At 44.0% G+C, this 25,779-nt stretch overlaps 1 protein-coding gene across 1 annotated transcript; it reads right to left on the reverse strand.

The window, feature by feature from the left end:
- Positions 1-13: 13 nt before the first annotated feature.
- LOC140354326 (protein transport protein Sec16B-like) lies at positions 14-23,687 on the reverse strand. Its single transcript, XM_072439289.1, has 22 exons — positions 23,357-23,687; positions 23,171-23,257; positions 22,782-23,068; positions 21,047-21,144; positions 20,883-20,970; positions 19,883-20,097; positions 19,666-19,811; positions 19,533-19,594; positions 19,303-19,441; positions 16,537-16,761; positions 13,849-13,946; positions 7,707-7,788; positions 6,912-7,029; positions 5,714-5,825; positions 5,529-5,634; positions 5,303-5,440; positions 3,921-4,028; positions 3,769-3,820; positions 2,877-3,009; positions 850-968; positions 361-389; positions 14-172 (listed from the first exon to the last, which is right to left on the reverse strand). Exons 3-22 carry the CDS (start codon positions 23,045-23,047, stop codon positions 14-16), a joined length of 2,493 nt encoding a protein of 830 aa, XP_072295390.1. The 5' UTR covers positions 23,048-23,068; positions 23,171-23,257; positions 23,357-23,687.
- Between the last annotated feature and the right edge of the window lie 2,092 nt (positions 23,688-25,779).

Consider the following 25,779-nt stretch of genomic DNA (forward strand, 5'->3'; position numbering starts at 1 on the left):
TTTGTAAAATAAATCAGTCTAATGACCATTGGTTCATTTGTACGTGACTCGTTAGGAGCAAACGTGCCTGTTGAGGAGGACTGCTGTGCTCTGGGCTGTCGTGGGTTATAGATGGGCCTTGCTGCATCCCATGGTGTGTGTGATGTCCTGTGACCAGCAGTGGACTGGTCACCTACAAACACACAAAAGATTATTTATCTTTATTCTATTTCGGTGATCATTCCTGTATTCTAACCTTACTATCTCTAAAAAGCAATGTTCATGGACAGGTGTACCATCCTAACAAGGTTTTAAATGTAGTCATCGGCCCAACCTCACACAAAATATGTTTTGATTTTTAAATATAAGGAAATGCCTTACTGCGAGTGATCCAGAAAGTGGAACAGCATCTGTAAAAATAAAGCATTACACATTAGGGCTGCAACGATTAATTTAGTACTCAACTGTAAAAACAACAGTATGTTGATAATCGTCATTGTTGTCTGGACTATACAGGCTCTAAAACACATACAAAAAACCCTTTTATCAGAAAGCAGAAACAGAAGAACAATTCAATGTTCATCAATAATACAGTTTATTTGGAAATATTCTCTATCTAGACACCTTCAGTCACAATATGTCAACCTTTATTTGGTTACAATTCTCTTCTTACAGTCTCAGGGTACAATAGAAATAATTGTTTGACTATTCGATTAATTGATGAATCTAGTGGACTACTGAAATAATTGTTAGCAACAACCCTATTACACATAAAAAAAATATTGCAAGGATTTTTTGTTTATTCTATGCATCCTTAATTTAGCCAGGACAGGAACACTATCTACTTACTGAGAGTCATGGAACACTGACCTGAGGGACTGTGGACTTGAGAACTGGCCGCACTCATATTAGTGTTATAATGAGTGAAGTCTCCGGGCACTGAAGGAGCAAACATCACAGGAGCTGGGACGGTGGGAGGGTTCTGAGGCCTAGAGACGGAGAGAGACCATGAAACTACACGGAAAACAGAACATTTACATGAGGATTGATTGATTATAGCTTGGATTTATTTTAAAGGCTAGATCATTGGATTTGAATCAGTATATTTGAACCTCTCCCTGTGCTAGAGGACATTATTATTATTATTATTAGGCCCGAGCGCCACAAGCTGGCGAGAGGCCTATTAATCTCGTAAGGCCGTGCGAAGCACGGCTGCGAAAGTGCGCACGTAGTGCGCACGAAATCGAGCGCGAAGCGCTCGCCCACTTCCAAACACTCACTAACGCACTCCTCCACTCACGCACGCCCCGTGCATACTAATTAGTAGTAGGAAAATGGAACATTACCGTTGTAAACGGGCAAAGCCCGTGCAAAAGTGCGCACTAAACGAGCACTTTACATTGAGATGACGACCGCGAAGCGGTCGTCATCCCCATATAAAGCACTCATTTGCGCTAAGTAGCTCACGAATACGTTCCCCATCTCTTGCATGTTCCGTGCATATAAACATGTAATGCAAAAATTGAACATTATTACTGTATAGAGGGCCAAAAACACAAAGTGGGCGGAGCCCACTTAAAATTAACGAAAGTACCCGTCAGTGACCAGGGACCCACACCATGAGGTAGGAAAGCGCGAGCGCTTTCCGAAAATGTATAGTTTATGATATTTGGAAAATGGGAAACATTGTTTTCGCATCGGAATATTATTCTTTCTTCTTCTTCTCGGGACCAACCCCCCTATTTTTCACCCAGTGAACATTGACGAAAAGTCACAAACATTTGCACACCTCTAAAAATCGTGCCTCTCTACATTCTGGCTATTTCCCTTTTCTAAAATAAAAAAAATTGGCGCGTCAGCGCCCCCAAATGTACCAAAAATGCATTGAGAGATGGGAACTGACCCAAAAAAAATTTGATCGTAGAATCATGAAATTTGGCGCAGAGGTCGATGGTGACAAGAGAAGTAAAAAATATTATTACGGCAACGCCGTCCGCCCAACCAAATGTCGGCCATATTGCTTCAAAAATGGCTAAACATGACTTCGGAGTTTTTCCAAACGTCGTACTTTTACAAACTCCTCCCAGGGCGTTGGCCCTAAAAAGCTGAAATTTGGTGAAAATGCTACTGAGGAGTGGGACATCAAAAGTTATCCAAATTACATTGATACCTGTCACGGTCTCTGTGCGGCGAAGCCGCAAACTGTAGCAAGAATTTCAGAAATCTCCCAAATTTAACATTTCTGCCGTTTGCGCAGATAAAGTCCGAATTGCGTCAAATTAGAATCAGTTGTTAAACTCTTTGCCCTAAACCTACTTGAAGTGAAATAAATTAATTTGGAGCCACAGCGCCCCCTACAGATTTTATATGGAGGTTAAATATTTAGTTTTGCGAAATTATATGAAATTTGACACACAACTCAATTTTGGCATCCCCATCAAAAAAGTCAATGAGACCCATATCATAATTGTTATGGCGTTGCCGTAGCGATGACCAAAACCTCCCATGTTATTCCAATGGGGAAATCGCCAGAACATGTTTACACTTTAGACTTTCACAAACTCCTCTTAGGGCGTTAGACATATTAACCTGAAATTTGGTGAGACTCATCTTCAGGGGTGAACCATCAAAAGTTATCCACATTTTTATTCAAAGAGTCACGGTGTCTGTGCGGCAAAGCCGCACATTTTGCCAAGAATTCAAAATAAAATTGCTTTTTGATGGTAAAACAAAGGGGAGAAGATGTGACAGCGTCACAGATTCAGCAGTAGGCGTAATAAAAGGACAATTGGGGCGCGTTAGCGCCCCCTCCTCTTGCGGCGTGGCGGCGGCGTGGCGAGGGCCGATCATTGCCGCTTGCGGCTATATTTATTATTATTATTAATACTACATTGTACCATCCATGAACTCCGCTGCAGTCTGCTGGGGCGACCTCTTGATTTCCATCTAAAATGTGATTCCCTGAGTCTTCCTCGGTGTCTCTGTAGTAAAGCAGCTCAGGCTCAGGACTCTGCACCGGGCTGTAGTCGCCTGTAGGAAAAGCACACCTTAGGACGCACAGGAAGGATGAACTGTTGAATTTTTAGCCCATAAGCTGCATTGGAACAGGTGTAAGAGCTTGTAATGGGGAAGAGATTAAGAGTAGTGCTGCAGCCTGGACTAGACTGTAGTGTCAACCCTTTAAAATGTCCCCAGAATGCTCAAAATTCCAAAATGGAGGCAGCGAAAGGCACATTTTCAACCATTAACTGACCAATTCTAATGATTTTAAGTCTTTACAATAATAAATAAGCAACACAGGGATTCCTAGTGTGGAATAAGTTAACTTTTTTCTCACAAAGAACTGAAAAATGATATTTTCTAGACTATGAGCGTCACAAAAGTATACATTGTGGTAAAGTCTGTGATATATCTGTAGAGAAAATGAAAAACGTTCGTGGTGGTGTCATAATCTCCTATAAATCTAAATAAATATATCATAAAAAACATAATAGGACATGTGTTGAACTCTGATACAGCACTCAAATGTGTCTGGGTGGTTTTCATTTGCAAAAACCACCTTGTTCTTTCATATTTTGTGATATTCTGAGGCGAATCCCATTTTTTTTATTGAACTCACATTATAATCCATCTCACTTTTGTTTCTAATTGCCTCAATTTCAGAATTTGGAGTGTTTTTACTGCCCTTTTCAGATCCGCCAACATAAAAAACATTATTTTAGACATTTTTTTAAAGGCATAATTAGTAAATGTACAATATATACAGTTCCAAGTAGTCCTGACACTCACCTGTACTTGCTGGAGGTTTCTGGCTGATTTCACTGAAGCTGTAACTGCCGGTCTGAGAATTATAACAAAGAAGCCGTTTGTGTTCAGCCAGTTAAACCTGGACATTAACACTAAGCTAAACATCTTGACTGAAACGGGCTGCAGTGGTTTACCTGTAGTCGCTGATGCCGTAAGCGCAGTTGTGTCATCCATCCTGGCTCCTGCTCCGCTCCACTCAGCCCGGCCTCGCTCACCTCAGCATGTCGCAGTCTGTCTGCCACCTGCAAAACAGCACAGACTCAGTCATACAGTAAATATCGCTAGATTACGATATGACAGGTTGGACTACACATTTGACAAAAACGTAGTGAAATGGATCTGTCAGTGAACAGCCAACCACATGAGCGCTCTGTCTCTCACATTTAGTGGTGTGACTTGGTATTTGGGAGACACTCTTATTCCTCTGTCATTTAGGTTAGAGACTGGTTTTGTTTAGAGCTATTAGTTCATTTTGGTTTTGTGTTTAGTTTTGGTTATATTTTTCCAACTCTGTAGGAGCCTCTTTTTTCATCACTTGTAATTACCCTTTTTGTTTCAACCATTTTTGTTAAATTTAACTTTGCATTCATTTTAAATAAATTATAACTTTATATTTACAATTTCACATGTCTGTATTTGTTACTTCTCCTATCCCTAGTAGAGCTGGGTCATAATAATTATATTTAAGAGTTTACTAAAGAACAAGTGCTTATTTCCCCCCAGTTTGATCATTTTTGTGGCATTTAGTATGAGCAGCAGATGTGACATAGGTAGAGGTAATTCCACAACAGTTACCTAGCAACCATACTGTAAACAAGGGCCAAACTCCATATAAATTACAAAACAGTTATGATTTGACAAATAATAATACCCTATAACACCTTTATTTTATGAAATGGATGTTTAAACGGTCAGAAAAACGTGTCAGTTGCGTGTAAATTGTCCCTTATTGATGACATCACAGAGGGATTCTGTTTTAGAACTCAACACTACTACTACTACACTAACTCAGCACTACTTCCTGTTTACACTTTATTTGTCATTTTTTCTCTTCACAAACTGCAACTTGACGGATGTAAAACTATGTTAAAGGTGGGATGGACGATTTTTTTCAGCAAATTTCTTATCATATTTCCTCGTGGCCTGGATAAATCATTTGTCCTGCCACGTATCAATCATAAAACGCACCTATCGCTCACCTGCAGCCGCGTGCGGTTCTTCCCCACGTTTTGCGTGCCTAAGCGCATGGATCTATCATAATATAGTTCCCTCAGTGTACGGGGCAAAATGAAGACGGAGAAAGACAGTTAGAGCTGACGCAGAAGTGGACAGATATCTACGGGAGACGAGCGATGCGATGCGCTCCGTTGCGCTGATAAACAAACGCACGTGTGTGTTGTATCAGTCCACACGGGGGAGTGCGCATGCGCACTTCCGCCCGTGTTCTCAAATCGCCGAAAAATCGTCCATACCGCCTTTAAATATTTACTAGAGATGCTATCCCGTCGCATTGTACCTTTAGAAGTAGATCCGTGAGCACAAACATGGGTGCGTTCTGCCGGAGTATGGCCTGTCCCACCACCTCACAGTAGTGAAAGGCCTGAGAGGGAAGTCCGCAGTCCAACAGCCGAGTGGCATACAGGAACTTATACACCTGACAACGGACCAAACATCTCAAATACAGGTCGCTCATTTGACAATATTGGAATGAACTTCTCGGATGACAATGACGCTATTTGTACCTGAAAAGAAGGTATGGAGAAGTATTTCCCTCCAAGGTTCTGGCAGTACTCCAACAGCTCCGTGCACTGGATGGCAGAGTTTGTGGCAAAGTCTTTAAATGGCCGCCTACACAGTTGGAATAGAAATGATGTAACAGTGAACATAAATAACGAAAAGCTCCTTCCAGTGATGAGTCTGGTCCCACCTGTGGCTGCTGCCCAGGAGCACCAGCCTCTCGTCCTTTTGAGTGAAGGCTCCAAAGGGCAGTCCGGCGGTCAGGTAGCACACATGAGCTGAGTGCAAGAGTCCTCTGGAGGCTGCAAGGACACGAGGGCACATCTAATCAATAAGAATTAGAGTAAGCTGGTAACCCTGAGTAACCTTGCTACAGTATGAGCATCACTCTAAATTGAGTTCTACATATTTATCAATCTGGAAAGGCGCTCACTGAAAGACGTCAGGACAAGACAGAACGTCATGAAGAACCTTTCGATCTGAGTGCTCCAAGTGTCACAACAGCGGATCATTTCGAGAATCAAACCTTTGTTGAACTCAGTTGAGAGAAAAGCACAGACGTCTTTCCTCCCCACAAATGCAAAAGCACTTCTATGTTGACAAAAACAAAATATTCAATATTTCTGTTCAAATGCCTTGTTGATGCCAGAGGTCAGAGGAGAATGGCCAGACTGGTTCGAGCTGATAGAAAGGCAACAGTAAACGAAATAACCACTCGTTACAACCGAGGTTTGCAGAAGATCATCTCTGAACGCACAACACGTTGAACTTTGAGGCGGACGGGCCACAGCAGTAGAAGACCACACCGGGTGCCACTCCTGTAAGCTAAGAACAGGAAACTGAGACTACAATTCGCACAGGATCATCAAAATTGGACAATAGAAGATTGGAAAAAGGTTGCCTGGTCTGATGAGTCTCGATTTCTGCTGCGACATTCGGATGGTAAGGTCAGAATTTGGCGTAAACAACATGAACGCATGGATCCATCCTGCCTTGTATCAACCGTTCAGGCTGGTGGTGATGGTGCAATGGTGTGGTGGATATTTTCTTGGCACACTTTGGGCCCCTTAGTACCAATTGAGCATCGTGTCAACACCACAAATCTATGCCATGAAGGATTAAGGCAGTTCTGAAGGCAAAAGGGGGTCCAACCCAGTACAAGCAAGGTGTACCTAATAAAGTGGCCGGTGAGTGTATGTTGATTCTGTGAGTTTGCAGCTGATTCTGATTTGTTTTTGAGTTGAGTCAGAAAACAGAAAATATTGTGAGCGTTTTTTGATTGGGTTAATTTTAGTATTAGATGTTTGATTTGTTAACTCAAATAAATGTGAGTAAACGTAACCCATAGTGTAGTACATAGTGTACATTACATAGAGCAGGCTGCATACCCAGAGTGTCTCCCATGGTGGAGACGGCCTTCTGTTTGACAGCAGGGTCAGAGGTCTCATTGGAGAGGATCACAGCCAGGTGAGGCCTCCAGTCGCCCCACTTCTCACTGCCACAGCACTGGACATAAGAGAGCACGGGTCAGAGAACATGCCACGCTCTGGAAAGCACTGAGAAAAAAGACACCACGAGGAAGAAGTGTTTATATTAAGCACTATAGTAGATCGTGCAAAACATGTTTGGGGCACGACACAAAATGATTAAATAAAACCATTTTTATAAAGAGTATACACTTCCATTTAAAAGTTTGGACATACTTTTTCATTTAAAGTTGGGGTATTTTTTTTTTTTTTTCCTAACTGAGTAAATTTAGTGTCCCTCAGTGCGTTCTGTCTAGAGCTAGTATAAAGTATACAGTAAAGTATTTTATTTCTCGTCAGCCTAGAAGTAAGAGCAGAAAGCAGTGCTCTGATTGGCTGAGCTTTGGGGGTCTAACCTAACTTCACTTTGGTGTCTGAAAAAAGCTATTCTAAACTAGTTAAATGAAAGGATGTGGAAGCTAACAATGGGCCAAAGGGTTTGTCAGAGTCAGGGACGAGTTAAATGTAAATACCTACTTCCTCCTTTAGCAGTGTGAAAATGACTTCATCATGAAGCATTTTGAGAGAAGCGACTTTGAGGAATCTGAATCTAAAACATATACAACCAGGGACAACAGCAGGAACATAGCCTATGTATCATGTAGACAAAGCTATATCCAGACTTAAAACAGAGTCACCTGATTGGTGTTTAGTTACCGTGGCTACAGCAGGGATCCTCCCGGACAGCAGCTGGAAGAGGGTCTGCAGTGGGTCATTGGCTGTGAGCTGTCCTGTAAATCTGTCCAAAACACAGATCTCAACTGTTTTAACTTCTCTGTAACTGATAAAACACTCTGCATTGTCACACACGCCCTTGTCGAGCTCAACATTTCAATCAAAATCACTTCCCCATCAGCCGGAGGAAGACATCTGATACATGAACCTGATTACATTAACTGAGGTATGTCTAACTAGGGTCAAAATAGACAGCAGTAATGACAGGGTTCAATGATCGAAAGACAGTGCACTTAAATACAAGTCATTAAAAGCTTACGACACCATTTTGGACCCTATAATTTACACATTGTAGAATAGGGTTAATGTTGTCTATAGACTTGATTTATTACATACATTTATGCCTAAATCCTCTTCTTTACTTTTAGATTGTCGCTTCAGGAGCTGCAATATTAAGTAATCAATTTCCTTCTCACTTCAACACTCAATTTAATATGTTTTCATTAGACCAGGGTTTTTTCAGCGAGACCAGCATATTAAAGCATTTTGTTCACTATTTATGTTTTTGTTCAAAGTTCACATTTAAACCTGTCCAGGAGCATTAACCTTTGAGAGAAAACTGAGACATGAAGTTTAAACTGAAACAAGAAGTGTTGAGCACTAAACTAAAGGATTTTACATAGAATAAGACTAGATAGTTCGCTGTTTACTAAGCTAAATATTTGCCATTATTCAAACTGTGATTTTGATTTGATGGTGACATATATTGCAGCCCTACACAGGAACACAACTTTAATAAGGCTTGGAACATTAACGTTATATCTGGTTATCTGATTTAAATGAAAGGGTTAGGGATGTCACAATATCACAATATGAAATTTTAGTGTTATTGTGAGAAGAAACATCAAATTATAATGATTATTTATGATTATTGACACAATAAAACCAAAGTGAAATCCTTAAATTTCTTCCTTTGTTTTACTGTTCCAATAGTATGTGATTAGCTTTTTTTTAGGTAAACGTTTTTGGAGTACGTGACAAAATGTACTTTCTAAAATAGTCATGATTATTATTTTTAGTTCATACGATTATATTGTAACCTGAATAAACACGACTATCCGTTAACCGAAGAATCTTGACATCCCTAGTTCTGATTACATAACATTTTTCAATTCTGCTAAAAAAGTACTACTGCTGGTCATTTTGGGCCAAAAGAAATTGGTACACAATACGTTCAACTTAATAACTTAACAGGGATGTCTACATCCCTGTTCCTTAACTTCATCGGACATTACTGCACCGTCCATCGCTCATCTCCTCCCTCACTCCTGGACTATCTACTGCCCTAGCCGCCAGCTAACAGCTGGCTTAACACCTGCGGAGGTCCGTCATGGTATCGCGGGGCCTCCCTGCCGTGCAGACAAGGTCTGGGGCAACCAACGCCACTCACTCCACCAGCTTCAACACCCGGTCCACTGCTGCTTTTTCACAACTCTCTGCCCACCAGCTTCTAGTTAACCAGCCTCTAGCCACCGCCAACATTCTAACTGGATTACTCTCATCTGCTGCTACGTTCCATCTCCTCCTCGGACTATCACTCCCGCGCCTCCAGGCCACCGCTCCACCAACTTCTCGCCTACTCACCTACACCGCTGCTGACCTTCACCTCCTCAACCATAACCACCGTCTCCCAGCTGCTGCTGCCTCTGCAGCTAGCTCAGCTGGGATCCTTCGCCGGCCCCGCTACATCCACAGGGGCTCTGGTCTCTCCCATAACCAACACTCCAACGACGGCTCACCTATCCCCTCACTCTGGACTAGTTTTCGCCCCCCTGTCACCCCCACCTGCCGCACTGCCAACCTCAGCAACCTCCGCCCCCCCACCCCTGCGCCCCCATCCATCTCCGCGCCCCCATCCATCTCCCTTGCACTGCTGAACTGCCGCTCCCTCGCCAACAAATCACCTGTTATATCTGAACTGCTACTGGACAATAACATTGATCTGCTTCTCCTCTGTGAAACATGGCAACAGCCCCTGGACTTCTATGCTCTCAACCAAGCCACTCCCTCCAACTACACTTACACTGCCAAACCCCGCCTCTCCGGGCGTGGGGGAGGTCTTGCTGTTATTCATAAAAAATCTACATCCATCACTGAACTGAACCTCAACCTTCCATCCATCTCATCATTTGAATACCTCGCCTTCTCCCTCCCCAACTCTATCACCGCTATCCTGATCTATCGTCCCCCAAAGCCCCACCCCTCTTTCCTCACTGAATTGTCTGAACTCCTCACCATCGCATCCTCTCTCTCTGCCCGCCTCCTACTCACTGGTGACTTCAACATCCACATTGACTGCCCCAACGCCCCACTGACATCCGACTTCCTCTCTCTCCTGGACTGCTTCCATCTCACCCAACATATTGACTTCCCCACCCATACCAAAGGCCACACTCTGGACTTAGTCTGTTCCTCTCTCCTACCCATATCTAAGCCCCACCCCCTCCCCTTCCCACTCTCTGATCATCTCTGCATCCTTTTCTCCGCCCCCCTACCCTCGCCCCACAACCCCAAAAAACGCACCATCACCTACCGCAATATCAAGTCAGTCAACCCCCTCACGCTCTCCCAGCTCATATCCTCTGCTTTCCCCCCTGACCCCCCCCCCTCTTCCCCCGACGACTATGCTGTCATGCTCAACACCACCCTCTCCGACTCCCTTGACTCCCTAGCCCCCTGGAAAACCTCCTCCGTCTCATACATCAACCCCGCCCCCTGGTACACCCCTGAACTCCGCACCATGAAGCAGACTGGCCGCCAACTCGAACGACTCCTCAAAAGAACCCGCCTCACCGTTCACGCCGAAGCTTTCAAATTACACATCTCCTCCTACCGTGACGCTCTCCAAGCCGCCAAATCTGCCCACCTCTCCACCCTCATCAACAGCTCCCACCGGAGCCCTCGCACCCTGTTCTCCACCGTCAACAAGCTGCTCCAGCCACCGGACATCACTCCACCCTCCTTCCCTGACCTCTGCAACTCTTTCCTCCTTGCCTTCAATGACAAAATTTCCAATATCAACAGCTCCATGACTGCCGTCTCCATTAACTCCATCACCACCCCCACCCCTGCCCCCCCTCCTCTCCCTGACCACCCACCCTTCCCTGCCCTCACCACCTTCTCCTCTGTTAACTCCTCTCATATCATAGACCTCATCACCGCTTCCAAAACCACCACCTGCTCTCTCGACCCCCTCCCAACGAATCTAACCAAGGCCTGCCTCCCTGCTCTCATCCCCCATCTCACCACCCTCTTCAACCAGTCTTTATCCCTCGGCCATGTTCCTTCCATCTACAAACTGGCCTCCATCACCCCCATCCTCAAAAAACCCACCCTAGACTCCGCCAACCTCTCCAACTACCGCCCCATCTCCAACCTGCCGTTCCTCTCAAAAACGCTGGAACGCATCGTCGCCGCCCAACTTCACACCCACCTCCAGTCAAACAACCTCTATGAACCCCTCCAATCTGGCTTCCGCCCACTTCACAGCACTGAAACAGCCCTGGTCAAAGTACTCAACGATCTCCTCACCTCTGCAGACTCCGGGGCCCTCAACATCCTGTTACTACTAGACCTCAGCGCAGCCTTTGACACTATAAACCATTCCATCCTCCTACAAAGGCTGCGCCAACTGGGTGTTGAGGGCTCTGCACTTGACTGGCTCACATCCTACCTCACCAACAGGCAAGAGTTCATTTCCCTCTCCGGTCACTCATCCACCCTCTCCCCAGTAACGCAGGGGGTCCCCCAGGGCTCAGTCCTCGGCCCCCTCCTCTTCATCTGCTACATCTTCCCCCTTGGTCACATCCTCCGCCAACTCAACCTGGACTTTCACTGCTACGCTGACGACACCCAGATATACCTCACCACCAAATCCACCCAAAACCCTCCCCTCAGCCACATTGAAACCTGCATCTCTACAATAAAATCATGGCTCACTCTCAACTTCCTCAAACTAAACAGTGACAAAACAGAGCTCCTCCTCATTGGCACCAAATCCACTCTCAATAAAACTGGTCCCTTTTCACTCAGCATCGACACCTCGACCATCACCCCCTCTACCCTGGTACGCAATCTCGGTGTCATCATGGACCCCACCCTCTCCTTCACTCCCCATGTCAGCCACATTGTCAAGACCTCATACTTCCACCTCCGCCGCATCGCCAAAATCCGACACTGCCTCACCCTCCCCGCTGCTGAATCCCTCATCCATGCCTTCATCTCCTCCCGCCTTGACTACTGCAACTCCCTCCTCACTGGCATCTCCTCCCATTCCCTCCATAGACTCCAAATGGTCCAAAACTCCGCTGCCCGCCTCCTCACCCACACCCGGTCCCGTGATCACATCACTCCCGTTCTCCGCTCTCTCCACTGGCTCCCCATCAAGCAGCGCATAAACTTTAAAATACTCCTCCTCACCTTCAAAGCTCTTCACCACCTTGCCCCCCCCTACCTGTCTGACCTCCTCATCCCCCACCGCCCCACCCGAGCTCTCCAATCCTCCTCCTCTCTCACCCTGACTGCACCAACATCCCGACTCAAAACTTTTGGCGACAGAGCGTTCTCCCGAACAGCACCCCGACTCTGGAACTCCCTCCCCCAACCTGTCCGCCACTCTCCCTCACTCACAACATTCAAATCCCGCCTAAAAACATACCTCTTCACCCAAGCCTATGACCTCCCCTACCCCTAGCCTCCTCTACCCCATTGCCTACACTTCTACCCCCTGTTACATCCCCATCTTTTTCTCTCTACTTCTTCTGTCTTGTTCATTTTATCTGTATATTAATGTGTTCTGTACGTGTTGTCCCCCCTGTCTGTAAATACCCCCCCCTTTTTTATTATGTTCAGCGTCTTTGGGTCACTGAAAAGCGCTATATAAATAAAAGTTATTATTATTATTATTATTAAAAGAGAAAAGATCTGTTAAAAGTACATTTGGTGATCTAACTTCACCACAAAATGTACCTGCCAAGTTAAACATTACATACATCAAATTAAATTGCAAATCTAAAACCCAGAGATAAGACAGAATTAACACTCCAGGGTTGATTTTGTCCTCCCATCCCAAGCCCAGTTTAATGTTCAGTGTTATGTCAGAATAGAATAATCTGTTTTTACTAAAATTACCAAATGAATAAAGCGCTAAGAGGCAGACGACTTCCACCACAGATGGTAAAAGAAAGAGGTGAGGTTCGCTAAGTTCTAGTTGGACACATTCTTATTTATTTTGGGACGTGTTGTGAGACCATGTCAGGGCCGTTCTCGGGTTTCCTCCTGCACAAGTCACATTTTTAAACGTTATGGATCCTTGAGCTGAGACACCTTTGGCATCTCTAATCTCAATGCAAGTAAATCATGGCTTCAAAACAGCTAAACCAATCAGATTTTTGCATTCATCAGGGTGTAAAAAGGAAGTAAAATTTAATACCTGTTAAAGACTTTTTTAATTCCTCATTATACCTCATTGCAACTTTAAATGTGGAATGGACGATTTTTTTCAGCAATTTTTTTTATCATATTTCCTCGTGGCGTGGATAAATCATTTGTCCTGCCACGTATCAATCATAAAACGCACCTATTGCTCACCTGCAGCCGCGTGCGGTTCGTCCTCACGTTTCCGCGTGCCTAAGCGCATGGATCTATCATAATATAGTTCCCTCAGTGTACGGGGCAAAATGAAGACGGAGAAAGACAGTTCGAGCTGACGCAGAAGTGAACAGAAATCTACGGGAGACGAGCGATGCGAAATGTGAAATGGGTCAAAAAATGTATAGCCATATATTTGTTTTTGAAATTAAAACCTTTACACCAAGATAATAAATACAAATAATGTGATTAAGTGTGATTAAGACTTTTTTAATGGCCTTAATTTCAACTAAAATAATCAAAGTTCTAAAACCTTTTAAGACCCAGCGGACACTTTGCTTATACAAGTGAACTAAGAATGCTATTGTATTACCGCATATCAGAACGTCTAAGTTTAGTCAGGGAGGGAATTTCAACAAAAATGGCTGCTCGTAATCACTTGTAAGTGACTTTTAGCAGCTGTTGTGCGCCTCACCTGTTCAGTACAGTAGTGTAGGACCTGCTGTCCATTTTGCTGGCCAGGAACAGAGCGTGTCCCCACAGGCCGCTGTTCATCGCAGACTCCAGCGCTTCCTGGAAAGCACAGTAGAGAAATGAGTGGATATATGAATGTCTACATAAACATAAGACATAGTAGAAAAAGCTTCAGTTGTAGTCATCTGGACTCAGTTAGAAAAATAGACGTTTCGACTCTCATCCAAGAGTCGAAACGTCTATTTTTCTAACTGAGTCCAGATGACTACAACTGAAGCTTTTTCTACTATGGAACACGCCTGGACGAATGAGGGATTACACCGACATAAACATAAGACATTCATTCATTCATTTGCTAACGCTTGTTCCTGTTAGGAAACTATGGGTGACTGGAGCCTATCCCTGTGACTTTGGGCCTTAGTTGGGATACACCTTGGACAGGGGCCAGCTCGTCGCAGGGTTAACGCAGGGTTAACACAGAGACATAGACACACAGACACACATTCACTCTCACATTCATTCACTAGGGCCAATTTAGAGAGGCCAATTTTGGCTAACACATGCATGTCTTTGGACGGTGGGAGGAAGCTGGAGAACCCGGAGAGAGCCCACGGTAACACGAGAAGGACATGGAGACTCCACCAAGAGAGATCACGTAATGTTTGTCTGGCCCGGGAATCAAACCCATGATATCCATATTGGGGGGTGCAATATGGAGATACTTTGTGTCAATCTTTATTTAGGTTTTAAATGTGCCACACTGTTGAAGATTCCAGGCAATAACATCTTGGTGGGGACAAGCCAGTGGTGGAGCACTCTATAGTGCAGGGGTGGGCAAACTACGGCCCGCGGGCCACACCCGGCCTGCAGGGCCTTTCAATCCGGCCCGCCAAGCTTGTCCAAGTAATATTAAAAAAAAAAATTAAAAAAGAAACTTTTTCCTTTTTTGCCCTCAGGCATCTGTCTGCACTTGTATCCTTAATAAATATGACGTGAAATGAATTAAATAATAGATTCAATAGCCTATATTTGACAGAAAAGTGATATTTTATTTCTGTATCTACCTCTGTATCTACCTGCGTTGCACCAATGAAATTTCCCCATGTGGGACAATAAAGGAATATCTTATCTTATCTTATCTTATAATTCATTTTTTTGATTTGTTTTTTTCCACACCAATGATCGCGGGCCGGCCCTCCGCTACTTGCCTGGATACGAATATGGCCCTCGAAGGAAAATAATTGCCCACCCCTGCTATAGTGCATAGTGCACCTTCATTTATATTATTAATTAAATTTGCATTCATGTAATTTTGTATTTGTTTAGATTAGTTTAACACACGAGAAATAAATAAATACTTTGTGGCATTAAAAAAAATAAGACACATTTATTTATAATTATTTATGCCATACTACAGTTTTTTACCTGTAGGCTTTATCAGGCAGGAAAGGACAGTGTGAAATGGGGATGAGAGAGAAGGGAGGACATGCAGTAAACTGTAAGAGAATGTTTTTCTTGACTCTAAGATAAATGGGGGAAACACTGCTTTAAAGGGGACATAATATTCCAAATCAACTTTGATGGGCTCATAACCTTGTTAAACAGTGTTTCCTCTTCATTAGTTTACTCAGTTGTATTTTAATTGGTTCCTGCACGTTTGAGAAATCTTGTTTTGTCCTGCAACTGAGGCTCGAGTGTTCCGAAAATTCCTGTTTTCACCTTCCCCCAATCCCCGCCCACATCCCTGAATTTAGTTGTGATTATTTGAAAATAGAAAAAGATTCAGAGTAAAGGCCCATGTGAGTAGGACGCGGTGAGCAGCAAATGCTGCTTGAAATTATGTTTTTATTGCTCGCACGTGGCAAACGTTGATGCTCACTCACACTCACATTCTTGACAACAAAGTTCTACCACCACTTCCTGATCTGCATGTCTCAGCTCTGTGTGCACAGGCCTTAGCACATGTAGGAGAAACATTTCAAAAAAGCAGTTTTAGATCAATATGGTACTCTACGAAGAACAAAATGTAAAATTATGATCTAAGATAAGATAATCCTTCAATATCCACGCAAGGGGAAATTTTGTTGTGACAACACAGTAGAAACAGGAGGAAAGGACAGATTATAGGAAGTTTCAAAAACACACTCTTAATATAACTCTTATGAACAAAACAAAAAACTCTTATTAACAAAACTCCTCTCCTATCTTAATAGGGAATGGAGGGGGGAAATAAAATAAAATAAAATAGATAATAAAAATACAGAATAAAGATAAAAATCAGATAATAATAATAAAATAATGATAATAGAATAAAATAAAATAAAATAAAAAATAATTAGCACAAGACTAGGTAATACTATTAGCAGGTAAGTAAACCGTATAAAAAACAAAATAGAACACTCTTATTTACAGGTATTTCACATGGTTGATTCAGTATTGCACATGAATATGATGGTATTGCACATGGTTACATCAGTATTGCACATGTTCGGGGCTAGCAGTGTTTGTTGTAGAGTCTGACAGCAGCAGGAAGGAAAGACCTGCGAAACCTCTCTTTTACACAGCGAGGGTGGATCAGTCTCTCACTGAAGCTGCTCTCCATCTACTTATGATATAGTTCAATACTAAATATCTGCAAAAAGCATAATAGGTCTCCCTTAATACTATGTAATGTGTTTGTGTGGTTGACCTTCTTCCTCCCGGCCAGCAGCAGCTGTGTGTAGCTCCTCAGGGCTTTATGTGCACTCTCTGAGCTGCAGTGTCCCGTCAGCAGGTCATCCTCTACGTCAGAGGGAGGAGCTTCAGCCACAGAGCCCTCACTAAAGTCTATGAGCGAGGCCGAGTCGGACTGACCACTGCCTGTCCGCCGAGAGCCCTGGACCAGCAGCTCTGCTATGTCAGAACCAACTATTTGCTGGGAAACAAAAGACAATTAGATTAAAAGTTTATAAGATAAGATAAGATATTCCTTTATTGTCCCACATGGGGAAATTTCATTGGTGCAACGCAGGTAGATACAAAGGTAGATACAGAAGAACAGATCACTTATAGGAAGTATGAAAAACACTTTCAGTAGAAGATCTCCTATAAATAAATAAAAACTCCCATAGACAAATAAATAAATAAATAAATAAATACCATTGCATGTGATCCCGACAGTAATTGCACATGAATATGTGTCACGACAGCACATAGATTGCACATGAATTTCACAGTAATTGCACATGAATTCCAACAGCAATTGCACATATGACAGAATTGCACATCAGTATTAGGTTAGGTCAGTATTGCGAGTGTTCAGTACTAACAGTTTTTGTTATAAAGTCTGACAGCAGCAGGAAGGAAAGACCTACGGAACCTTTCCTTCACACATCGAGGGTGGATCAGTCTCTCACTGAAGCTGCTCTCCAGAGCGGAGAGAGTGTCCTGCAGGGGGTGACACTCATGGTCCAGCATAGATGTGAATCTAGCCAGGACCCTTCTGTCCCCCACCTCCTGCACCGAGTCCAGAGCACAGCCCAAGACGGAGCTGGACTTCTTGATGACTCTGTCCAGCCTCTTCCTCTCCCTCTCTGTGATGCTGCTGCTCCAGCAGGCCACACCATACAGGAGGGCCGATGCCACCTCAGAGTCGTAGAAGGTCTTCAGGAGTGGCCCTGTCACTCCAAAAGACCGGAGTCTCCTCAGGAGGTAGAGCCGACTCTGGCTCTTCCTGTACAGTGCGTCTGTGTTATGAGTCCAGTCCAGTTTGTGGTTCAGATGAACACCCAGGTACTTGTATGAGTCCACTCTCTCAATGTCCCGTCCCTGGATGTTCACTGGTGAGGGGGCAGTGGGGTGGCGTCTGCGGAAATCTACCACCATCTCCTTGGTCTTCCCCGCGTTGATGAGGAGGTGGTTCCGCTGACACCAGTCCACAAAGTCCTGCGCCAGTCCTCTGTACTCCGCGTCATCGTCGTCCGTGATGAGTCCGATGATGGCAGAGTCGTCAGAGAACTTCTGCAGGACACAGCTGTCCGTGTCATGTCTGAAGTCTGCAGTGTAAAGGGTGAAGAGAAAGGGCGCGAGGACAGTGCCCTGGGGCGCCCCCACACTGCAGGTCCGAGTGTCAGACACACAGTTCCGGGCTCTCACAAACTGGGGTCGGTCTGTGAGGTAGTCCAGGATCCACTCTGCCAGGTCATACTCCACACCAGCCGTCTCCAGCTTGTCCCTCAGGAGCAGCGGCTGGATGGTGTTGAAGGCGCTGGAAAGATCGAAGAACAGAATCCTCACAGAGCTGCCAGGCTTTTCCAGGTGAGAGAGAGAGCGGTGCAGCAGGGAGATGACGGCGTCCTCCACTCCGATGCCAGACCGATATGCAAACTGCAGCGGGTCCATGGCTGAGCTCACGGTGGAGCGGAGGTGGTCCAGGACTAGCCGCTCCAGTGTCTTCATCAGGTGGGACGTGAGAGCCACTGGCCTGAAGCTGTTGAGGTCTTTGGGGCGCGGTGTCTTAGGCACAGGTACCAGACAGGAGGTCTTCCAGACCTGTGGTACCACCCTCAGCTTCAGGCTCATGTTGAAGACATGCTCCATAACTCCACACAGTTCATCTGCGCAGGAATTAAGGAGCCTGGGGCTGATGCCATCAGGTCCTGCTGCCTTCCTCACTTTAATCCTCTTCAGCTCACTCCTCACCTGTGCTGCTGTGACAGTCAGTGGTTGGCAGGGGGACCGTGTGCTGGGGGGATGGGTGAGTCCAGGCGAAGTGGGGAGCTGATGGTCTGGGGCGGAGAAATGAAGAGGAACGGATGCAGGGCATTGTCCAGCTGTGGAAGAGGGAGCATGCAGAAGTGAGCATTTAAATCATTCACCCACTGTAGATCCCCCTCTGTCTAGGCAGGGGGGATTTTGAAGCCCGAGATGGTTTTCAGGCTCCTCCACACTCCCTGAATGTTCTTTTGCTGCAGCTGCTCCTCCATCCTCCTCTTGTAGCCTGCCTCAGCCTGCCTGATCTTCCTCCTCAGCTCCTTCTGCACAGTCCTCAGCTCCTCCTTGTTCCCTGACCTGAAGGCTCTCTTCTTCTCCTTCAGCAGAGCCTTCAGTTCACGGTTAATCCATGGCTTGTTGTTTGGAAAACACCGCACCGTCCGGGAGGGAACAATGTTCTCAAAACAGAAGTTGATGTAGTCCGTGATGCACTCTGTGATGGTGTTGATGTCCTCCCCATGTGGGTCATAAAGCTCAGTCCAGACAGTGGTGCTGAAGCAGTCCCTCAGAGCCTCCTCGCTCTCAGCAGACCACATCCTCACCTCACGGGACACCACAGGCTGAGATGAGGAAGAGAGCCTGTGGATGCTGTGTTTGCAGCCTACAAGTGCAGGTGCAGGTCCATAATGCAGATCTATATCTATATCTATATCTATATATTACTAGGACAGATGGGACGGATGCATATGGGACTGAAACTCACTCCATTTTGTCTGCAGAACAGTATGAGTAAGTTCCACAAGAGGGCAGCAGAGCTCTTGTCGTGCAGCTTGACATCTCTCAAACATGCTCCTGCCATCTGGTGGGCAAACTCAATCGCATCCACTTTGTGCAAATCTTCCCTTTAAATATGAGTACAAAACAATCAAATTAAACAAACAATCAAGTATAGTATGTATTAGTCAATTCAGGACTAGGACTTTAGGACAATACCTTGTTAAGGGCCCTGGAAACTTCCTCATTTCTTGTTGTTCTTTTGTCTCACTAAGAATTACCTGTGCAATAAAAAACATTCTTATAAGATTAAAATTGGTCTCACAGAAAGACCTTGCGTAACCTACTGTACCTCCATGCTGTGTATTTCCAAGTGGCTGACATTCTTCTGAGTGGTAAAACCTGGACAGACCCGTAAAAGTTGTCCGGACGGTCCAAAACTGACCACCGCATGAGGGATGGAATACTTCAGCGGTGCGGACAGTTGGTGGCTTGGTTCTTAAGACACACACACAAAAACAAAATTGACAGTACAGTAAAATAAATAAAAGGTACAATTGAAAACGTACCTGTTTGAGATGGAGCCGGCAGAGGTGCAGGCTCGCTCTGCTCTGCCCCGGTGATGTACAGACTCAGTTCGTAGCTGCTGGAGGACAGACCGGAGATTCTGGAGTTTTCTAAAGATCCCAAATAATATGAGGAACTAGTTTCACCATTTTCTTTGTTTGCAGCATCTTCGTAGTCATCTTTGTGTGTCTGTGTACTGTCTTTCCTTTGGTGATATCTAAAAAGAAATCATCAATACATGTTTTGAGGCAGTAAGAGTACTTAGGATACTTTTTTGAGCAATCTTATTTTGTATTTCCAGGTAATGTAGTGGTAGTTGTTACTATTTCAAATCAGTAACGCAGGCCATGTGTACATTGCTAAATTATTAAGACTTGATAATGATGAATGATGAATGACTCTTCCTATGATTATACACATTATTATCTCCTTTGGTGGTGTACAACATTGAGAAGGGCCAGTGATAACGGTTCAGTCAGGGTCATTGGTTGTATGAATATTTTGAGATTTAAAGACATAACACATTTTGAAGTGTTGAACATATTGCTACAGAATATTGCAACTACTTTATGGCAATGAAACAATAACACTAAAGCAGGAAAATCCCAGAAAACTAGTTTCTAAATGTAAAATATCATTAAAAAACATAATTTTCAATATGTTACACACGGAAAAAGCTGCCGTATTCTCTGCACTATAAGGCGCACTATCAATGAATGGTCTATTTTCAATCATTTTTCATATATAAAGGCGCACCGGACTATAAGGCGCATTAAGCGAAACAAAACGATCAAAAGTAAGTTGATGCAGTAATTCTACGCATAATAGGAATACAATGCGCAGGGTTTGAAATTTGTATTAATAATATTGAGCAAACATTATTACTACTTACTTAAACTGGTAAATCAGTCAAAGAAAATGTACTACTTCAATTATTTGGACTTAATTTGAACCGCTATCATCAATTCAACAATATAAACAAACCCGGTCTTCATAACTTACTCTGTGCTGGTTGAAGTATTTTTCTGTTTTGTGTTGTCTTGATACTGTTCCCTTTGCCAGGAGTCGTGTTGACCCCACTGACCTGCATCTGTAAAACGCAAAGGTCTCTAAACGCAGCTCGACGCAAAGAATAGTATAGTTTATGAAAATATATGGGTGAATACCAGGGTGCAGGTGTTGTCCTCTGTAATGGTCGTATTGGTAGTAACCATAGCTGTCCCTGTAGTCCCACTGGGTGTATGCTGAGTGGTCATAACCATGCCTGGACACAAACACATGACAAGAGTATCAAACTAAACATTGTTACGATTATTTCTATTGTGTGTTGGGAGTTAAAATATATTATCAACCAAATAATGGTTGAATTATGGTGACTGAAAGCGTCTAGATAGAGAATATTTATGGATTTATGTGTATTATTTATGAAAATTAGAAATCGTTCATTATTTTTTGATATTTTGATTTAATAACGCTGCTGTCTTTGTTTTAAAATGTCTGTATAGTCCAGATAATGATCATGATGATCGAAATATGACTACAATCATTTTTATGGTTGACAAGTCGATAATGTCTTTTTAAATTATTCCAATAAAAAATCTGCAAATTCTAAATTTGTTTATTAATATTCTAAAAACTCTATTATTATTATTCAGCTATGTCAATCCAACCACACCACAGCTTGATCAGCTTTTACCAAACTAAAAATATACAACATTTTTCCCCATCGTAGTTAAAGTCAGCCTTTGGAATATTTGACATTTGAAAATGCTTCAACTGAAATATTCAAGGGGCTCTATCCGATTTATTTTTCATGTAATAAAGTCAAATCTGTTTGGCTCTAGAACAGCTTTATCGTAGCAGTCACTATTTGGTTGAAAATGAGACCAATTTGTGCTGACACTCTAATTATAGAAATTTCCCCATGTGGGACAATAAAGGAATATCTTATCTTTTATTCTCTGCAAAGAGGGAAGTGCGCTGTTAGCATGCTAGTTGTTGTTAGCTTTAGCCTGAGGGCAGAACTCACTCATAAAGCAAATACTTTAAAGACGTACAAGTACAGTATGTGGCAGTAAATGCACCTTGTCAGTTGGCTGCCAACCGCAATTAAAAGCAACACACACAAAATAAATATCTGTATTATAAATATAAGTGGCCTTTTTAGGCCACTACAACATAATATATCAGTGGTATTATCAGACAGATAATAAATATCAGCTCAATGCATAGCAGTTCATGTTTTTGGCTTAAAAGCTTATGTTAGTTGAAGGGCTGAAAAAAAAAGATTTGATTAATCTCAACTAATAAATTATTGAGATAATCTGGACTATACACAGAGCCCAAACATGGCACGCCCTGAAAGAAGAGGTTTTATGACATGGACAAAGCAGCTATTACATCAAAACGAACAAAACGAAACAGACATTGAATGTTTTTTTGAATAATCTATACAAGATGCATCACTTTAGCTTAATCTCAATCAAATGTAAAAATGTTGCAATGTAAATAAGTAATTAGCTAAATAATTGTTAGTTTAAGCGTATTATTGTTTTATATATACACCGGTAATGCATAGTTATGGTCAAAGTCATGTTCGTATTTATATCATCACTTAATTGCACTGCCAGTTTTGCGCTATTGTTCCTCCCATACTGTCCTTTTAAAAAATATATTTAGTCTATTCTTATATAAATTTATCGTTGCATTTATTGTTGGATTACTACTATTGTTATTCATTATTTTATGTTGCACCCGACCCATCGCTGAATTTTGTTTGTTGACAAAAAATAATAATAATTTCTACTTACAACTCTTTCAGTGCTCAAATATGCTCAAACATAACCGCAAAAATTATATATCGGTACTTTGTGAATACTGTTGCCATTATTAAGGACAAACCTTGAATGTGGCCGCTGTTGCTCTGTCCATCCATAGCCTTGGGGAAAGTGCTGAGGTCCATAGGCGTAAGGATCTCCCTGTACAGGACTGGTCACTGGGGGCCTGAAGTGTGACTCAGCATGGCCCCAGGTCCTGTCCCATTTCCTGGGGTCCGGCGGAGGGTAGTACTGACCTCTATCCTGGGTCGGATACTTGTAATAATCCGCTCTACTGTCCCTGGCTTTGGGATTTCCCATTTGTGACCTGGGATGCCCTCTGTGCTCCATCCTTCAATATCAGTTTTAAACCTGGCAAGCACAAACACACAAGTTTAAAATACAGAAATTGAAATGCAACATCTGCTATTTAAAAAAACATATGTTTTTTGCTTGTTTGTTTGGGATACTTACAATGCCAGGAAAACCCAAAGTACAACTGCAACTGCCACATCATTTCCAAAGCTGATAAGAAGCCTTCTGATAGCACATGTAGAGGCTCTAACGATAACAACAGGATAAAGTTCATTTTAGCACACGGCCAAGTTTATAAAAACACAGATTTAGTTCAAATGTCTGGACACAAAGAACCAAACTTACCATCTTCTGCACCTCACTTTGTATGTGCGAGCCCAGCCCTTGAGTCACAGGGTAAACAAAACCGAGCACGCCCGTGTTCTTTGACAGCTCAAGTTCAGTGAAAGCAGAAAAATCACTTCTGTTCTCACCAAAGCACAAAATGCATCTATTTGTGAGGTTTCCAGCTCGTCCTATGAACGGTTGCGTAAGTTAAAGTTCACGTCCATGGAAAATAAAGAGCGGTGCCTTGCCACGTTGCCTGGAAGAAGAGACACAACAAACCGGGAGAGAGAGGCAAAGTTATGCGCCGGTCTGGGATCAGTTTGAGAGGGGGAAAGGAGGGGAAAGCGACGGAAAATGTGGCTCACAGTCAGTCTTCTGCAGGAAAGGGAGAAATGGCGCCGAATGAAAAGAGCCAGTAGAGGGCGCTGTTTGACTGTGAGAGAAACGGTTGCAATAATGGGCAGTGTAGAAATAGGTTACTAGGTTAAATTTAGTCTGTATTTTATATAATCTATATCAGTCGCTCTTAAACGTTTTACACCAACTGCCACCAAAGAAAAGATTTAGCTGTAGACATTCTTCTTCTTCTTCTTCTTCTTCTTCTTCTTCTTCTTCTTCTTCTTCTTCTTCTTCTTCTTCTTCTTCTTCGGAGTTTCAAAGCCCACGACTCGCTGGCTGGTATCCAAGTTAGGCTTTATTATTTAGACTTTATTCTTCTTCCCCATGATATGGAATATTCTAGCTAAAAGAATAAAGTCTAAAGAAGTCGTTTCTTTGTTTACCATGCACTTGTAGTTAGTGGGGTGTCCAGTAGGGGGCGCGCCATATTTTGCATGGAGCGCTCCCTACTGGACACGTGATAAAGCGCACGTGATAAACGTGTGCTTTATGACGTCACCAGCATCTAAGGGTAATGTAACACTTGGATACCACTTGGATACCAACCGCCATAAAACAACAACAACAACAATTCTAAAGATTAAAGTCTGCAGAATCAAGTCTAAAGAGTAAATTCTGGCAGTATTGTAACACCAGCTGCCATACAACGACAGGAAGAAGAACTGTTAGGACTACGACACAGTCTAAGGAATAAAGTCTGGCGGTAATGCAACACTTGGATGCCAACCGCCATAAAACAACAACAACAACAACAACAACAACATACTACTAAACTACTAAAAGGATATACCGGACTCAGGGAGTACTTTTACGGACTACGATAGAGTCTGAGGACTACGATAAAACACCAAAGAAGAAGAAGAAGAAGAAGAGCTAGTCTCCGGTCTGGAGGGACGGGAGATGGCGGAGGAGAGTGGATCGGTGGTCGAAGACGTTCTGGATGGCGTGGAGGAGCAGCCTTTTCTGGCTGCACGTGCCCGGAAACGTAAAAAGTCCCTTAGCTCGTCCGAGGGTTCTGGGAATGAGCAGCAGGATGACGCTGAAGCTATTGATATCCGGGGTGAGAGCAGAGACTGTAAGGTGATCATAAAGCTTGCACAGGATAGTGCATCCTTTAAGGAGTGGAATTCAGTGGCATTGTCAAAGAGCCTAACTGTAGCTGTGGGAGTGATCAAGAGTGCGAGTGTCCTTAGAGATGGCTCGCTGCTGGTCGTGTGCAAGGACGCGGCTCAGCAACGGAAGGCGATTGGAACTAAACGTCTGGGTGGAAAGGACATTCTTGTGTCTGATGCTGAAAGAAACACGGTCAGAGGAGTTATCGTAGGTGTCCCTAAGGCGACGTCTGTGGATGAAGTTAAGGAGAATTTGACTGGAGCTACGGTGGTGGACGCAAGGCGGTTGAAGGTGACCCGGTCTGGGGTAAGATGTGACAGCTTGTCGGTAATGGTAACACTTGAAGGGAGGTGCCTGCCTAGTAAGGTGTTCTTTGGGTTCATGTGCCATGACGTTAGGCCATATGTTCCACCGCCCCTGCGTTGCTTTGGGTGCCAGCGCTTTGGGCATGTTGCAGCGGTCTGTGGAGGGAGGCAAAGATGTGGTGGATGTGCAGGAGATCACGAGTGTGGGGGGTGTGACGTGGGGGCGGGGCTGGGGTGCTGTGACTGTGGGGAGGAGTGTGGCTCTGCCTGCGGGGGATGCGGGGTTTGGCGGGGGAGCTGCTGAGGCGCATAGGGTGGGGGTCTCTCGGGGTATATCCTATGCAGATGCAGTCGGGGGGGTTTCAGGTGGCGAGTTTGGAGTGGGTGCGGAGAGGGGAGCCGGCGCTGCTCCCGGCCAGGGCGGGATGGGGGGGGCCAGCGTGGCTCCCGGGGGGTGTGAGGGTTTCGGGAGTGGAGGTCCCGGGTGTGCGGGTTCCGGAATTGATGAGAGTGCCCTGGTTGTGGATGGAGAGGATTTTGTGCTCTTTGTGGTGGATGTTGTGGGCTGTGCTGCTCGGACTCGGGGCGGAGCTGAAAGGATCGGGATCATTGCTGGAGCTGCGG

The sequence above is a fragment of the Eucyclogobius newberryi genome, unplaced genomic scaffold, assembly GCF_026437365.1.
Source record: "Eucyclogobius newberryi isolate DKJ021-1_F unplaced genomic scaffold, fEucNew1.0.hap1 SCAF_9, whole genome shotgun sequence".
NCBI classification, from domain to species: domain Eukaryota; kingdom Metazoa; phylum Chordata; class Actinopteri; order Gobiiformes; family Gobiidae; genus Eucyclogobius; species Eucyclogobius newberryi.